This window comes from Leptodactylus fuscus, chromosome 10, assembly GCF_031893055.1.
Source record: "Leptodactylus fuscus isolate aLepFus1 chromosome 10, aLepFus1.hap2, whole genome shotgun sequence".
Classification (NCBI taxonomy): Eukaryota; Metazoa; Chordata; class Amphibia; order Anura; family Leptodactylidae; genus Leptodactylus; species Leptodactylus fuscus.
Window position 1 is genome coordinate 36,943,813 of NC_134274.1, and position 18,510 is coordinate 36,962,322.

The following is an 18,510-nucleotide window of genomic DNA, read 5'->3' on the forward strand; positions in this document are numbered from 1 at the left end:
ATGGGGTTGACAAAAAAGGGTAATAAGCAAAGAGGGAGTAGTCTGAAACCTCAAAAAATATTTCCACAAATACCAGTACATCCAAATTTTATATTTAGCCTTTTATGTACTGAAGAGACAAGAAATGCAGAATGGGCACTTCCGTATACAGTAATATGTAACTCAATGAGCAAATAAAATAGCAAATAACGATCTCTCGGTTTTATGAGAAGTCAGTAGAAAGCTGGTGTCCGATAGCTATAAAGGGCACACCGGAGCGATCTACCTGTCCCGGTGCTACGGTACTAAATACAGATGTAATAAGCATCATTGGGACTCACAAGCTCTGCAAAGCATGGAGCAACATTTACAAAAAGCCCATTGGGGAAACTCGGATTGTGGTCCAAATGATTCTCAGTACAAATAAAAGCCCAAATAACATATTAGGAACATCAAACACGCTATAAACCAAGTATAAAAAAATCTGTATGTAAAATGTAGACTATTGATATATTTATTAAGCACATTTTCTACTATAGCATGAAAACCTGCAGAGCAATGCTCCTCATCTTAGGTGAGATTATGCCACACATCATCATGAAAATGACTCCAAATACAAATCATTGGTGAGGGCGATGTATTACCAAAAATGTGACTTTTGTGCTAATCTGCCTAGTTATTCTATGCATACAGGTTGGTATTTACTGTATTAGACTGCATTCACACCAAGCTTTAGTCCTCTGCTCGTCTTTTAAAGGGATTCTATAATTAAAACGCAATTTTTTGTGACTAACACGTAGGAATAGCCTTAAGAAAGGCTATTCTTCTCCTATCTTTAGATGTCTTCTCTTTAGAAATCCTGGTTTTCGTCGGTATGCATATGAGTTCTCTCGCAGCACTGGGGGCAGGCCCCAGCACTCAAACAGCACTGGGGGCGTCCTCAATGCTGCAAGAGAACTCTCCAGTGCCGCCTTGATGTTCTTCAGGAGCAGCCTCTTCACACGTCTTCTTCCAGTGCTGGCAGTCAAACTTCTAGGCCTCGGGCAGAACCGATTGTGCATGCCTGTGGCCACAAAAAAAATGGCCGCTTACTTACTGTGTAAGCAGCCATTTTTCTTGTGGCCACAGGCACACGCAGTCGGCTCTGCCTGAGGCCTAGAAGTTTGAACCCAGCTCTGGAAGAAGACACGCAGAGAGGCCATTCCTGAAGAAGATGGAGGCAGAGTTCTCCCACAGCATTGGGGATGCCCCAATGCTGTTTGAGCGCTGGGGACCGCCCCCAGTGCTGCGAGTGAACTCATTTGCATACAGACGAAAACTGGGATTTCTACCGAATGGCGGCGCGGAGAAGATATCTAAAGGTAGGAGAAGAATAACCTTTCTTAAGGCTATTCCTACGATCGACAAAAATGCGATTTTAATGATAGAATCCCTTTAAAGAAAACATGCATATTGACTTCCAAGCAAAGTCCTTTTGGCCACAGAAATTGGTGGGCTTTGCCAGTGTTAGGGCTCGTTCACACGGTGTAACGTCCCGCGAGATTTGGCACGTGTACGTCGCGTGACCCTTTGCGTGCCGTACACGCTCCCATTCATTTCAATGGGAGCGGGGATCGTATGCGCCGCGCTAGTTTGCGGCTGTAAATAAATGCACAGCCGCAAACTAGCGCGGCGCAAACGATCCCCGCTCCCATTGAAATGAATGGGAGCGTATACGGCACGCAAAGGGTCACGCGGCGTACACGTGCCAAATCTCGCGGGACGTTACACCGTGTGAACGAGCCCTTAGTGTATATGGCCACCTTTACGCTAAGTTCACACTAGTGTTCAGATTTTCGTTCTTCAGATCTGCTTGGGGACACGAAAATGGAAATCCTATCCACTTAAAAAGTTGTTGTCCATGGAAACATGTGGACCCCATAGACTATAATGGGGGTCCATTGGGTTTCTATCTCAAAACACTAGAGTGAACCAACCCTTAGTATGTATCAAAATATTTTTTTTTATCATTATCACTTCTTCTCCACAGAAAATGAAATGGTTAACTCCTTAGAAGCAAGCCAATTTTCATTTTTAGATTTTCAAATTTTACTTCCCAACTTCCAGAGTCCGTAACAGTTTTATTTTTTTACTAACCTATCCATATGAGGGCTTAGTTTTTCTGTGACATATTGTATTTCACAAAGGCACCATTTACAATTCCATATTCCAATTGGGAAGTTGAAAAAAAGCTCAGTATGGTGTCATGAAAATAACAAATTTCTATAGTTTTTGTTATTTTTTTAATATTCAAAGGATATTTTTTAGGATTCGAAAATGAAAACTTTGACAGAAGAAAATATATATACGGACACCCATCACATTATATTTCCATCTATCGAGATCTTTTGCAGGACAAGTTCTTATTTTTAGTTATACCATGGTTCTGATCACTTTTTAGAACTCATTACAATTATAGGAGCAATTCAAATGTAAAAAAAAAAACATCTGTAAGACGAGATCAATTTGCTCTGCAGGTTTTGATGCGACTATGAACTAAGATAATAGAATACTGTAGAAATTAAACTTTGTTTACCAAACCGCCGAGAATGAAGAAGACCATGAAGAGTCGGCCAAGGGTGGTTTTTGCATAAACATCTCCATATCCCACAGTAGACATGGTCACCATTAGCAGGTATACACATTCCCAATATGAGATGCTTTGTGAGTTTCGAAAATCATCCCATGGGTCTCCAGAGTTCTCCACCTACACAGAAAACCGGTATTAGTAATTCAACCTAAATCGGTAAAAATGAGGGTTGGAAGGAAACTGGGGGTCCAGAAGTCAAGATAAATTAGATTATCATTGGTTTAGCCAACCAGTTTAAATAGGCCCGAGCCAACTCTCCAATGTGTATAGGGGCTTCTGCACTGTCCCCTGACAGATGATGTGGAGGTTGAAGATCAATGCCCGATCCTTTTGTTCTGGATTGTGATAAGCTGTTGCAAGAGGTGTCTGACAGAGGCCATCTCTTCTCTCCCCACCGAAAATGTAGGCACCTTCTGCCGAGTGCATGTATATACGTGACATGGGTGTAATTAGCCAAGCAAGCAGTCGGCCACAACACGGAGGTCTAAGAAAAGATGTCTGGGGACTACAAGAATTTACTAAAACATATGGAGTAGGACAGTTGGCAGGTCCTCTTTAACCACCAAAAGGTTACGTAAGATTGATCGTACAAGTCAAGCCCAGGTTTAAGAAATTGTAAAGCAAATGAGACTTACCAAATGAATGAAGCCAGCCGCTGTCAGCCATGTACTGATAAAAATGGAGCAAAGGTTTACCAGCTTAATGGAATTACTGAAAAAGAAAGAAAATAACAATGTATCAAACACTGGCTCCATTAATATGGTCTATATAGTCAAAAACGTTAATCTAATACATATCAGATTGTGGGTGACTGATAGTCAGTCCCCGCATGGATCAGTATTCAGGCTATGACCGACCCCAGCCTATCCTAAGACTAGAGCATAAATAATCTTGGACAATTCCAATGGGCAAGCCATGACTGAAGTTGTAGGCAAGACCTCTAGAATCTTAGCCATAGATCGTGTCACATGCATTGCTACTGTTGCCATGTTATGTCTTTGTATAACTCTAGAGACAGTAGATATAACATGTCTATTACCTTAGAGTGTTGAGGCTTAAGCCTTTTTAATTCCTCTTGAAAACCCAACGCCAAATGTTGTGTAAGATTCCTAACACGATGAAGATAGCCATCTATTGCTAATCTGATAACCGATAGCACATGAATACCCTTGAAATTTTCATTTCTTAACTTTTCAAGATGTATTTTTACAGTCTCTATATTAAGCTCAGATTAGTATAAAAAATAGTGTGCGCTAAGCTGCAGCTGACATCTGGGGAAAATCCGGATTCATGGCTTCCGACTAAGCCTGCTGTGTTGCTGTAAACACCCTAGCAATACCAGAGCAGAGGTCATAGGATGAGTAAGCAGCGGTGTCCCCCCATAATTCTGCATCGGGACTATGTACTTCTGAAGGTACCCATCCATTTAAGGAGTGTCAAGAGCCAAGAGTGTCTTTAAAAGAAATGGGATATATAAAGGAAGCACTTAGGTCCGAAGTACATTGGGTAGGGATGAGGCGATCTTGAGATTTCAGGATCGATTTTAAAATCCGATTTCCGATCATTTTCCAGCCAATCCCAATCGTGATTGTGAAATTTGCTTGATTTTTTCCGATCCTGATCACTCAACCCTAGTCAATGCTTCTCTATGGGAAAATCCACTTTTAGGGTTGAACCGATCTTGAGATAACCTCCGACCTTGATCCCGCTGGAAAAGATCGGGATCGGAATTCCGATCGCAATCGTGAAATTTACTCGATCGTTGATTGGAATCCGATCTTTTTCAATCACTCAACCCTAACAATGGGTGATCCAGGCCGGACATTGGCTGGATTTCTCAGTTCAAATCTAGTCAAGAGTCAGACTCCTTGCATTATAGTGATACTGTATATAGTATATACAGTAGGGCAGTGAATAGACAGGGACTCCTAGCATTAAATATTCACTGTGATGCAAGGAATTCCATTCCCTTACTAGAATGATACCTGTAAATCTGTCCAACGTACCGTCCAAATTTTCCAGTCCAGATTTCCTCTTGTGTATGGGGCCTTGTACTTCTCCATTCTATAGGTATTATAAGGCCTAGTTCACACGGGGCAAGGGGGGCGTATTTTGGTCCTGATTTTGACGTGGGAAGCAGCGTCAGAATAGAACCAAAATATGCCTGCCGCGACTGTCGCGGCTTCCGACAGTTACGGCTTCCTGCTCCGGAGTAGGCCCAAATGAATGGGCCTAGGCGGGAGGGTGCTGCCGTGAGGTGAATGCCGGGGCTGAATCAGCCGCGGAATCTGCCTGAAGAAAGGGCAGCTTGCTTCCTAGCATAGACCGCTATTGTGAAGGGGCAGATTATGAAGTGGATTCAGCGCCAAAATCTGCTTCCTCCTGCCCTGTGTGAATGGGGCCTAAGGACAGAAAATCCGCAGAGGAAAACTCTGCGAAAATGCAATGAAAAAACGTCATGCATTTACACCGCAGCATTGTTTAACTGTGTTTCACTATGTGGGCCTTAGCCTAAGGGTGAATTCACACTGAGTAAACGCTAGCTTATTCTGAACGTAAAACACGTTCAGAATAAGCGGCGTCTAAAGCAGCTCCATTCATTTCTATGGGAGCGGGGATACGAGCGCTCCCCATAGAAATGAATGGGCTGCTTCTTTCACTCCGTGCAGTCCCATTGAAGTGAATGGGGAGTGCCGGCGTATACGGCAAGCTCTGCTCATGCCGGAGCGTACACGCCGGCACTCCCCATTCACTTCAATGGGACTGCACGGAGTGAAAGAAGCAGCCCATTCATTTCTATGGGGAGCGCTCGTATCCCCGCTCCCATAGAAATGAATGGAGCTGCTTTAGACGCCGCTTATTCTGAACGTGTTTTACGTTCAGAATAAGCTAGCGTTTACTCAGTGTGAATTCACCCTAAGGCTAAAGCTCTACATTGGAAAAAAGCAATGCATTTTTTACAGTACCCGCAAAGTGAACGAGATTCTGGAAAAAATCCACAGCGGAAAAACCGTTTTTCAAAAATCGCAGCATATAAACTCTGATGCATTTTTTTTTTTTTTTTGCCATTTTTTCCTGCGTTTCGCTATGTGGGGCTTAAGCCTATGACACACAGCTTTTCTGTAACATCGGGGCCTCAGCCTTAAGTACCAAACTAATTGAAATTTGAGTTAATCTCATCCACACATTGCGACAAAAAAAAGCTGTCGTTTTAATAACGTGTTTTTTTTCTATAGTGTTTTTTTTAACCTTTGATTTGCTGCATGGGGCTTTAAGTCCCAACATAAAATACCGGCTAAGAAGAAATTCCATGAATCCTACAATAACACGTCCTGGGCCGGACTACTCAGCCAGCAAAGGAATCATCTTTATTTGGCGAGATAGGATCACGGCTGAAGTCGATCTAATTGAGTTTTGTGTCCGTGTAGGGGTTAAGCTTCTTGCTGCATTTGCTCTGTGTTATGAATGGCCAGACGTTGATTTCATGAATGAGATTTCATTTGTAATCCTAATGCCGCACTTATATCCCACCCACTCCCATCTGTTACCCTTGTGACATGCAAAGATCAACACAATGGAAAAGTCACACACATGTAGATGCGAGGGCACAGGCGCACTTAGCATATATAGTTCTACAGTATCAGAAATTCATGAACAATCACAAGACTCATTGCCTTCGAAAAGCTAAATTCCAAAGGGGCAGCTGATGCAAGGTTCACACTAGCACTGGCCTCCATTGTTTGGATCCCCAAAGCGCTAAATCAGCTGTTACACATGGCGCCCAGAAGACCCCATTGACTATAACGTGCAGGACTTTTTCTTCAGATGCAACCCCAACAGAGTCTCAAACTTGTATGGTTGAATCTGTGCTGGAAATGTGGACAGGAATAGGACTTGCTCCATAGTTTACAAATGGTTGCTATGGCCCAGACACTGATAAGTAAAAACTACGAATGTATAGGCAACCATAGTAATGTATGGGCCCATATACTGTCCAGGCCAACTACGGTGGTGTATATGGGGCTTAAGACCCACATTGCAAAATAAACATTGTATTTTTTTTCTGCATTCTGCAGCATTTTTCATTGAATTGTTGTTGCTCTTTTTCAACCTTTTTTCCCCCCCTATTAAATATATAGGGAAAATGCTCACAATTCTACAGCTTCAATTAATATGTCCTTGGGCACATGCGGTTATATATACTGCTAGAAAGCTGACAGTGCGCTGAATTTCCCATTATGCACCCAGGCAGAAGAGCCATTGGTGACGCTACCGATAGCGCTGCACTGTCAGAAGGGCGTTCCTGACAGTCTGTGGGTAGCTCTATACTGTTAGAGGGGGTGTTCCTTACCAGAGATGAGCGAATAGTATTCGATCGAGTAGGTATTCGATCGAATACTATGGTATTCGAAATACTTGTACTCGATCGAGTACCACTTGCTATTCGAATGTAAAAGTTCGATGCAGAACCAGCATTGATTGGCTGAATGCTATACAGTCGGTCAATCAATGCTGGTTCTTCTCCTACCTTTAGAAGTCTTCTCCGTGCAGCTTCCCCGCGGCGTCTTCCGGCTCTGAATTCACTCTGCCAGGCATCGGGCCTGGGCAGAGCCGACTGCGCATGCCCGCTTGTAGTGCGGACATGCGCAGTCGGCTCTGCCCAGGCCCGATGCCTGGCAGAGTGAATTCAGAGCCGGAAGATGCCGCTGGGACGTTGCAAGGAGAAGACTTCTGAGAGGATCCAGCCCGACCCTGACTCGTGGACTTGGTAAATATAATTTGATCGAACGTTGCCTACCCCTGAAACGAGCATTTTCCCCCATAGACTATAATAGGGTTCATTTTACTGTTCGCTCATCTCTATTCCTTACCAACGAGCCATGACATCTAGCGGTGAGGAAGACTCCCTCTCCTCCTGACAATACTCGTCCATAGACTAGTACTGGGGGAATGTTCCTCACAACTCAGCGTCATGGCTGGGCGGTAGTAAGTGTGTAACAAATATACGCACCTGGTCATGTGCACGAGGTTTTAGAATTTTGCTATATTTACCCTAAAATACTAACGTAGACATAATGTACATCCATAGCTTGCAAAAAATAACTTAAGATTCTCCAAACACCTACAAATATTTTAGTGTCCTCAGCAATGTTGGCAGGAATAGCTGTTTTACTGACCAAGTGATAAGATAGGGATAGATGGTTTTGCTTTCTCACCTTGTTTTTAAAATGTTTAAAAATTGCAAAATTTCGGAAAACTGGATAAGCCTCAGAGCTCGTAAAAACCTCAAGCCTGGAAAAGAGAGAAGTCATGGTTAATATGAACAAGCGTAGTCAGTCTGTAAAGCAATAACCATGGATTTTCTGGATTATCTAGAACAGGAGTGGACATAGAAGTGATGAAATACCCATCTTTTTCCAAGTAGAAAAAGCTATTTGACTGTTCCCCGAATTATAAATTTTTCCAATTTATCTCATATAGCTGCAATGTAAAAGGTGACTGACAGCCATTGAAATGCGAGTCACTGACCCCTTTCATACACATCACTGACACAAACAGGGGGGAGAAAGCTCCTTGTCAGGAGATCCAAGATTTCTGGCAAAATCGGAATTCCTTCTCTAGCCCCCACAATTCCCATGCAAATAGTGCAAATAGTTTTGGTATGCCTTGACATTGCTGCTCTAATATCAGGCGTAAGGGCGTAATTCAGACAGAACTTTCTGCAACTGTACAACTAGAGGAGACAGAGTCAGAGAGTGGAACCACATCTTCTTGTCTCCTCAGACCCAAGACCGCCCATGTGACAGTGCAGAGCCTAACTATAATATCAGGCACCAAATCTAACTGCACCAATTGTTCTGGAACAGAGACTAGAGAAAAAATTCCAGATGCACTCGAATTATCAGAACCAAAGAACGCAAAGAGTTGGAGCTGGTGAAGTTGGTGTCGGGGCCCCATGTATTGAAAACGCTGCAACTTGGTTTTACAGTACCTGCATTTTCCTGCTATGTGAAAATGGGATTAGCCATAATCCCATCTACTTTGCAGGTACCGTAAAATGCTGCGGTTTTTGCAAAGTACCTGCAAAAAGGATGAGATTATGGCTAATCCCATTCACGCACTGCAGAAAAATATCTGCAGCAGAAATTTTTGTAAATTGCTGGCGTTTTCTGTATAGGTTTAATAGAGGAAAACTCTGCAGACTTTCTGTGAAAAGCACTCTAGAAAAAACCTGATGTGTTTCTGCAGCAGCTCGCTATGTGAAGCCTTAGCTTTGACTAGCCTTTTGGGGTTCAGATATCCCCATCAAATTCACACCCCCTTGTTGGTAAGACGTGGTCAGGGGATCGCTGAACAGGTTCTCTGCTCCTATTAAAATGTTACAAAGTGGTCAGTCTAATAGGTCTTGTAGAGTATTTGCTACACTGTAGCTCTTTCTACTCACGGCTTCCCATTACACTGGACATATACTTAGTAGCTATCTGTTAAAGTCAGTCATGCCACTTTATAAATGAATTTCCCATTACTTCCCCTTATTGGATCGCCAGATTAGATGTATTAGACAATGACAGCACAAGGGCAGATTTCAAAGGTCAAACTAAAGCCTACTGTATATCTATCACTTAGGGTCCAAGCTACGGATTACTTACAGATCACAGTAACAAAATGTTACAAACTAAATTAACAATGTCAACAAAGAAAGACAGTTCAACAGGAAAAGATTTCCTTTAACTATGGAGGCCCCTCTACTTGGGGGGGACTGGTCCTCGATGAAGGGATCCAGATGATATACACGAGGAAGTGCTATATGGAGAAGAAGGATGCAAATTGGGTGTCCTTCAAGAAGGAAGAAAATGTTTCCATATTGGCCAAACCAGAGACCTATAGATGTCTCTTTGTATTAGAGAAATTTCCGGTTTTGTCTAAGAGAAGAGCTAACTTCCATGCTATTACATAAAAATGGTTGTACATCAATAAGGCTGTGTTCTCATTAGTCTTATGTGTTCCATTAACAATGAAACAATAATTCCGCAGCATCTATTTTTTAAGTCCTCAAGGACTTACATTGGCGTTCATCTGTTTTCTGGTATTATAGATGGCAAGAACAATTCTAGAGACCGGGCTACTCTTGCTAGACTGGAATTAGTTAAAGATCATAAATTACTAACATAACAGAGCAGAAATACGTCTTCCATGGTGTGTATAAATCAATAAACAGTACAGTACATATGGCAGTATTATACGTTACATTGTTACATTTTATTGTGATGCAGTTACAATGTCAAGTCTCTATCATTAGAACCCCCTAATTACGTCCCTAGTAAGATGAACACCTAGGCAATTCTCTTTACCATTTGCAGAAGTAGCTGTCTTCATTATACATACACATACTGACATATACACCCAGAGAAACATAGCGGTGCGAGCGCAGAATACAATTAACACGGGCACCGGCTGACATTTACACAGACAGTCGAGCGCCCTACAGCTGGTTAATTAATACCACGCTGTAAGAAAAGGAGATTTACAGGACCCCATCAGTATATAGAAAACTATCCTACCGAAAATTCAGACTTTACAAACCAGGGCTACCCGTGCTACGCATTGAAGACTCATACAAAGCGGATCAGAGCTATGAGGTGTATGGAGTTATAATACAGCGCCTATAGACTTCTAGTAGGGTCAGTATGATGATGACATCACTCACAGGATCCATGCATTAACAAGGACAAGCCCTAGTGATAATAAATAATGGCTTATTGCCTGTTGTGTTCTATTGTATTTAGCGCTCGGAAATTAATCAAATCAATTTGGTTAATTCGCCAATGCGAAATCGATGTTAGCCCGGCCCTAGAGTCTTAAATATTCCATGCACATTTTATCCTCCTACAATAAGCTATGATCAAAAGGTTATTTTAATGCAGTAAATAGTTGGGTGGTAGGATAGGAAGCCTGCGTCAAATAGGTCTGAAAATCAAGATTAAAATTGAGGCTAGGGCATAAGCTCCAATTTTATTGTAGCATAATTATTTCTCTCAATCCCTCAAGCCATAGGATTGGACATAAAGTGTCTCCATATTCTTCAAAACTTACCCCAATATGAAGCCTTCCGATACCAAGCGGAAAAAGACTGAAGCCATCCGGGTGTTTCCCCCTTTTCTCCTCCACTTTTGACTCTGTAACCATTTTGGTACAAGTCACCCAGAGATTTCTTCCGCCTGCGCGTACTTCTATAGACTTCACTCTTTGTCCCCTCCGGAGCCCGATAAACTAAAATCTTCCCTGGTATCATGATTTAAAAGAAGCTTGAAAGTTGAAAATCTATTCTACGCATACGCCCCAAAACTGGTACAAAATATACAGAGAATCGCCTGTCTTCAAGAAGAAGAACATTGTTGCTTAGATGGATGGGTACAACTGGCAAAGGTGAGCAGGGTCCAGGGCAAAGAAAACACCGGCGTCTTCCAAGGACACAAAAGGGTCAGACAGCGTAAAGACGTGTCCAGCGGTGCAGCAGAAGAATCGAGAAGCGAAAGGCAAACCAGTATATCTTCCAGAAACGGGTTACTGATACTAAACTGCACAGATTCACAAATGATCCTTCCCTGCACAATGCTTAAAACCTCCAATTTGCTATCAGGATATTAAAGCCTAAGCTCCTTTTGGACATTTGATGGATGTGTGTTCTGGCTATAGCACCCCCTCCCCACAGCTACATGTCCCAATCCTCATATCCAGCTGAAGAGGGTGATGAAGAAGATTAGCAGCCTATCGCATCCAACCCTGACAGGGAGGAAAAACTCCATTCAGCTGCCACAGGGCCGGGACATTAGGGGCCCAGTGACAACCGCTACCACTGCTATCATTATACTCGGGGGTCTTTTCAGACCCCCGAGTATAATGATTGGCGGCCCAGGAGAGGTAAGAAACATAAAAAACACTGTTACTTACCTCTCCACGATCCGGGCAGGCTTCAGCCTAGTCGTCTGACGTCTCATGACCCCAGCCTGCATCCTGGGTCATGTGACATCTGACGTAATTGAAGATGGACTACTTCGGAGACTGATATCATAGAAGCCTCGAGATAGGTGAGCAACAGAGTTTTTTTTATGTTTTTCTCCCCCTGAGTCTCCGATTATTATACTCTGGGGTCTGAAAAGACTCCAGAGTATAATAATTGTTTATGGGTGTCCACTGTGGGACATAATACTGTGTGCAGGGGCCACTATGGGCCATAATACTGTGTGCAGGGGCCACCATGGGGTACAACACTGTGTGCAGGGGCCACTATGGGATACAATACTGTGTGCAGGGGCCACTATGGGGTACAACACTGTGTGCAGGGGCCACTATGGGGTACAATACTGTGTGCAGGGGCCACTATGGACCATAATACTGTGTGGAGGGGCCACTATAGGCCATAATACTGTGTGCAGGGGGCACTATGGGGTACAATACTGTGTGCAGGGGCCACTATGGGGAATAATACTGTGTGCAGGGGCCACTATGGGGGATAATACTGTGTTCAGGGGCCACTATGGGGTATAATACTTTGTGGAGGGGCCACTATGGGGGATAATATTGTGTGGAGGGGCCACTATGGGGGATAATACTGTGTGCAGAGGCCACTATGGGGCATAATACTGTGTGCATGGGGCCACTATGGGGGATAATACTGTGTGAAGGGGCCACTAAGGGACATAATACTGTGTGCAGGGGCCACTAAGGGACATAATACTGTGTACCGGGACCACTATGGGGCATAATAGAGCGCGCAGGAATGTGTAGGAGGGGGTTGGTCGAGGTCTTCGGCGTTGGTGTTGGTCGGGGGGGGGGGGGGGGGGGATGTCAAACGTTCGCCACGGCACCCCGCCATTCCTAGTTACGCCACTGACTCCATTAATAAAACACAAACTATTTCCTAAATGTAAAAACAAGTATAATAATGTGGATATGATATCTACTCTACTCCATATCCTCCTATCTTTCTGCTGTTTGTGATTATATCCCAGGACCCCACTTACAATTTGCTATCTATAATACTTTTGTCTTCTTCCAGGGCCCAATAGCGATTACTAGTTTTGCACCCCAGTTACTCATGGGAGAGGATGAAAATGGCATTTCATGGAGAATGCAGAGTCCCCAGGGGCCGGTTACTATATTATGGCCCAGTTGGAACCAGCCCAGAAACCTGTGGTTCATCTGCAATATAACTCAAAGGAAGTAAATAAGTGATGGCCGATGGTATTAGCGGTGGCAGAAAGCACACTGGTTCATTTCAATGACAGAAATGTGTCTGTCCTGTGTGACCCCATACTTACTATACACTCACTCATCTGTATCAAGAAAGGACTGTTTACTTGGTGTCTAATATATCTCACCCACTACCATGTGCCCTTGTCATAGTATAATCTATACATCACCATGTATATTACATAGATAGTTACAATACCTGTGTATGCCTAATAATACATGCACGCGGTGCAGATTACACGTGGTTTCTCCTTTGCGCATATACAGGCAGAAATTGATATAACATAATACGATATCATTTAAATCAAAGATTCTCTTATTCATCATGTACATCGTGCAAATAGTGTGAATTTTATAGTCTGCAGCATGTGAATTATTTGTACACATAAGAAATAGAACAAGTGTCCTGGTTAGCAGAGGCACAAAAGTAACTGGAGATGGACCTGGAGAGCTGCTCTGACACTAAGGAAAGTAGATAGGTTTCAGACATGAGACGGTTTTCTGGAAGCTGAAGGAAACCCTTAGTATAAGAATGGCAAAAGGAAATCCTGTAGCATGGTAAGAGTAACACGATAGTGTACTATACAGGAGATGAGAAGACAGATACCGGGCCTGCCATTACAAGCACCATTAGCCTACATTCAGTGCTAGTGCACATCAAGCGTCCTCTCTAAGCTGGACACCCTGGAAAGGACAGAGTTAAACATACTGCGCCCTGCAGGCAGGTATATCAGGCATTGGGCTTGTTGACCTCAATAGCAGGTTGTTTTAACACTTTTATTTCCAGCTTAGAGGGAACAAAGGGGCGCATTTATTAAGCAACTTGTAACTTTTTTGCGGAAATTGCACCTTTTATACCCTACTAGTGGCGTAACTACCAGGGTAGCAGAGGCAGCGGCTGCCACAGGGCCCGGGACATCAGGGGCTCGGCGACAGACGCTACCGCTGCTGTTTTTATTTTTTTTTCTTAATAGGCCGTTATCGGCTGGAATTACTCCAGCCGGTAATGGGTCCTATTTACTTACCGATACAGGCAGGGGCCGGTATCGTCAGTAAGTGAGACCACGGGCCCCACAAACACTATTATTATATTTGGGGGTCTTTTCAGATGATTGGAGTTCCAGGAGAGGTAAGGGAGCATAAAAAACACTGTTACCTATTACTTACCCCTTCGCGCTCCATACAGAAAGGCCGGACCCAGGGCACAGCTTAGGGGGAGGTCGACATGACAAGGGCGGAGGGGTCAGCGGGAGGTGGTTGTCAGGGAAGGGAGGGGGAGCGGCTGGCCAGCAGCGGGAGTTACTAGGGGGAGGTGATAAAGCCCCCTGCGACCCCCGCCGGTGGTCAGTCGCGTAGCAGAGGAAGAACGGTCCCGCCCGCCCTTTAGCTTGGGTTTGTGGGTGGGGATGCTTGATCGTCGCAGCAGTTGGCAGGGTGGGAGGTCCTTGGAGTTGCAAAAACCTTGGGGGTGGGGAAAAACACATGGGGTGTATTTCTCCCCAATTATGTAATCACTGTGTATGAGTGGTCTGGCTGCCTCTGGACTCCTGCTGGGTGGCGTCCCGGGGAGTGATTTGCGCTTGGTACTGCCATCAGTTTATGGTGCCCCCGTGCCTGTGGTTGCGGCTGGGGGTAACTTGTTTATGATGGTCAGTCTGGCGGTCAGATCTTTAGCTCCAAGGGCTTTCCCCCCTCTTTGTTACTTGCACTAATATTTATATTAATTATATTTTATTTAGATAAGAGAAGTGGGGTATGGTTAGTTAGTTACTCAGAAAGGATGTTTTAATAAAGAAAGGTTAAAATTTGATGTTTGTATTTTATGTAATAAAACGGCTGCTGTGGCCAATTTATCCAACCTCTCTTGTTTGTTTTTATTTAGGTAAGAAGCGGGGGGAAGGTGGGGGTTGAGAGGGATGGCGTCAGGGGTGGCAGCAGTGGTAAGTATGAAGATCAGGAGGGAGAGCGGACATCCTCAGTGCCATTGTCAAGTCATCCTGCCTAGTTTTGTGACATCCCTGACGCCACTGCGTCCTGGGTCATGTGACGTCCTGATATCATTGAAGATGGACGACACCACCAAGGACTGCAGCGGAGCCGGGGATAGGTAAGTGACAGTGTTTTTTATGTTTGTATCCCCCCAGGTCCCCGAAAAGACCCCAGAGTACAATAATTGTTCATGGGTGTTCATTATGGGGCATAATACTGTGTGCAGGGGCCACTATGGGGCATAATACTGTGTGCAGGGGCCACTATGGAGCATAATAAAGCGCGCAGGAATGCGGGGGGGCGGTCGAGGTCGGTCGGGGGGGGGGCATGTCAAAAGTTTGCCACGGGGCCCCGCCATTCCTAGTTACGCCACTGTACCCTACGCTATATTTATGACACATTTGCGCTTTTGTAACAGATGTTATGCAGCCGTCACCTCTTTTGCATTTTGCTGTGGCCTAAGGGGAAACATCAGGGCACAAATGCACTCCAGTAGATGGACAGTGCAATAAAAAGCCCATTAAGTCAGACAGCAATAAAAGTGGCAAAGTGCACATATCTTAAAAGGGCGCATCTAAACTCAGTAACACATGTGCACAACATTTAACATCATGTAAGATCATTTATGTCTTTTTGAGTAAAAAAAAACCTCCAGTAAATAATTTCAATAAAACCCGTCACGATTATGTGACAAATAACACAAGTAACACAATTACCTATTATGATACTTTGTTTCTTACAGCAAAGACAATCACTATTTTGCTTTTCAACAAACAAGCAGGGCCTATATGATGGAAAAGCAAGTAGAAAACAGGGATGACAATGCATATCCTAACACCGGAGGGCAGCACTGCCTCACAAATGACGTCTAGTGAAGTAAAGCCGCTAAAGTCCACGTTATCCTGCACATCTGCACATGCAAAATCGATAAAAACAATCTATGTTCAGGCATAAGGGTAAATCACAAGGCGGGAGATGAAACTAAGGATTGGTTCACTCTAGCGTATGTATTCCGTCCGGGGGCGTCCGCATGGAGACCCTCTGGATGGAATACAATCGCCATTGCAAGCGCTGTGCTGTCAAAGCGCACACATCCCATAGACTATAATGGGGTCCATGTGCTTGCTGCGCACCGCCCACACGAATCATTCGTGCAACCGAAAGTGTGGTCTGGAAGTGGTTAAAAAATATTAGATGTAGCAAATTTACATGGATGTCAGGTGAAGCAATGGTTCATTGCAGAATGCAGACAGGAAAATACTATAGTGTGCATTTGGACATCAACCCCATCATAGATTGCTGAATCCCAGTGAATCCCATCCACGTATTACGGAAAAATACATGCATCGAACAAGCTGCGATTTCCAAAACTATTGCGGTTTTGGAAATCGCAGCACGTCAATTATAGCCGAGACACGCCGGCAGTTTCCTTATAGGTATAATGGAAGCAGAAAGTCTTTCTGTAAAAACCGCTGCAGGAAAAACACAATGCATTGCTGCCACTGTTTTTCCTGCAGCACTTTTTTGCAGTGGCCCGCTACATCGGGCCTTAGCCTCAGTGGTTGCATTATTAGTATTAGACGCCTATCCAATCTCTACCATATAAGGAAGGGTGACACGGTGGCTCAGTGGTTAGCACTGCAGCCTTGCAGCACTGGAATCCTGGGTTCGAATCCCACCAGGAACAACATCTGCAATGAGTTATTTTTCTCCCCATGTTTACATGGATTTCCTCCTATTCTACAAAGACATAGGAAAGATAAATGTACATTGTGATCCCTATTTGGGGCTCACAATCTATATTACAAAAAAAAAAATCTCTACCGTATAAGGAACACAACGCTGCAAAAACTATGGCCATGTGTATAGGTCGATAGATACAGTCCTATGAAAAAGTTTGGGCACCCCTATTAATCTTAATCATTTTTAGTTCTAAATATTTTGGTGTTTATAACAGCCATTTCAGTTTGATATATCTAATAACTGATGGACACAGTAATATTTCAGGATTGAAATGAGGTTTATTGTACTAACAGAAAATGTGCAATATGCATTAAACCAAAATTTGACCGGTGCAAAAGTATGGGCACCTCAACAGAAAAGTGACATTAATATATAGTACATCCTCCTTTTGCAAAGATAACAGCCTCTAGTCGCTTCCTGTAGCTTTTAATCAGTTCCTGGATCCTGGATCCTGGATAAAGGTATTTTGGACAAACAATTCAAGTTCAGTTAAGTTAGATGGTCGCCGAGCATGGACAGCCCGCTTCAAATCATCCCACAGATGTTCAATGATATTCAGGTCTGGGGACTGGGATGGCCATTCCAGAACATTGTAATTGTTCCTCTGCATGAATGCCTGAGGATTTGGAGCGGTGTTTTGGATCATTGTCTTGCTGAAATATCCATCCCCGGCGTAACTTCAACTTCGTCACTGATTCTTGAACATTATTCTCAAGAATCTGCTGATACTGAGTGGAATCCATGCGACTCTCAACTTTAACAAGATTCCCGATGCCGGCATTGGCCACACAGCCCCAAAGCATGATGGAACCTCCACCAAATTTTACAGTGGGTAGCATGTGTTTTTCTTGGAATGCTGTTTCTTTTTGGACGCCATGCATAACGCCTTTTTTTATAACCAAACAACTCAATTTTTGTTTCCAAAATGAAGCTGCCTTGTCCAAATGTGCTTTTTCATACCTCAGGCAACTCTATTTGTGGCGTACGTGCAGAAACGGCTTCTTTCTCATCACTCTCCCATACAGCTTCTATTTGTGCAAAGTGCGCTGTATAGTTGACCGATGCACAGTGACACCATCTGCAGCAAGATGATGCTGCAGCTCTTTGGAGGTGGTCTGTGGATTGTCCTTGACTGTTCTCACCATTCTTCTTCTCTGCCTTTCTGATATTTTTCTTGGCCTGCCACTTCTGGGCTTAACAAGAACTGTCCCTGTGGTCTTCCATTTCCTTACTATGTTCCTCACAGTGGAAACTGACAGGTTAAATCTCTGAGACAACTTTTTGTATCCTTCCCTTGAACAACTATGTTGAACAATCTTTGTTTTCAGATCATTTGAGAGTTGTTTTGAGTAGCCCATGATGCCACTCTTCAGAGGAGATTCAAATAGGAGATCAACTTGCAATTGGCCACCTTAAATACCTTTTCTTATGATTGGATACATCTGGCTATGAAGTTCAAAGCTCAGTGAGGTTACAAAACCAATTTTGTGCTTCAGTAAGTCAGTAAAAAGTAGTTAGGGGAATTCAAATCAATAAAATGATAAGGGTGCCCATACTTTTGCACCGGTCAAATTTTGGTTTAATGCATATTGCACATTTTCTGTTAGTAATATTTCAGGATTGAAATGAGGTTTATTGTACTGTGTCCATCAGTTATTAGATATATTGAACTGAAATGGCTGTTGCAAACACCAAAATATTTAGAACAAAAAATGATTAAGATTAATAGGGGTGCCCAAACTTTTTCATAGGACTGTATGAGAGTCTGTACTTTTATCTGCAACTATGGATCCGAAATTGCAGATACAAACTATGGTCGTGTGCATGAGGACTTACAATGATGCCCTTCTCGGTGAATTGGGTTTTCTTGAGTTAAAGCCAGGAGTGGATTCAGAAGGAATAGGATATACAGTCCT

General features: G+C 43.5%; 1 protein-coding gene across 16 annotated transcripts in view; it reads right to left on the reverse strand.

The window, feature by feature from the left end:
* The window catches only part of KCNMA1 (potassium calcium-activated channel subfamily M alpha 1), a 340,822-nt gene that overhangs the window by 164,858 nt on the left and 157,454 nt on the right, over window positions 1-18,510 (reverse strand). For all 16 annotated transcript variants that reach the window (XM_075257904.1, XM_075257914.1, XM_075257905.1 and 13 more), the window contains exons 6-8: window positions 7,825-7,900; window positions 3,244-3,319; window positions 2,555-2,725 (exon numbers count right to left, since the gene is read on the reverse strand). In XM_075257904.1, coding sequence (XP_075114005.1) covers window positions 2,555-2,725; window positions 3,244-3,319; window positions 7,825-7,900 — 323 coding nt within the window. The remainder of the gene's footprint in view (window positions 1-2,554; window positions 2,726-3,243; window positions 3,320-7,824; window positions 7,901-18,510) is intronic.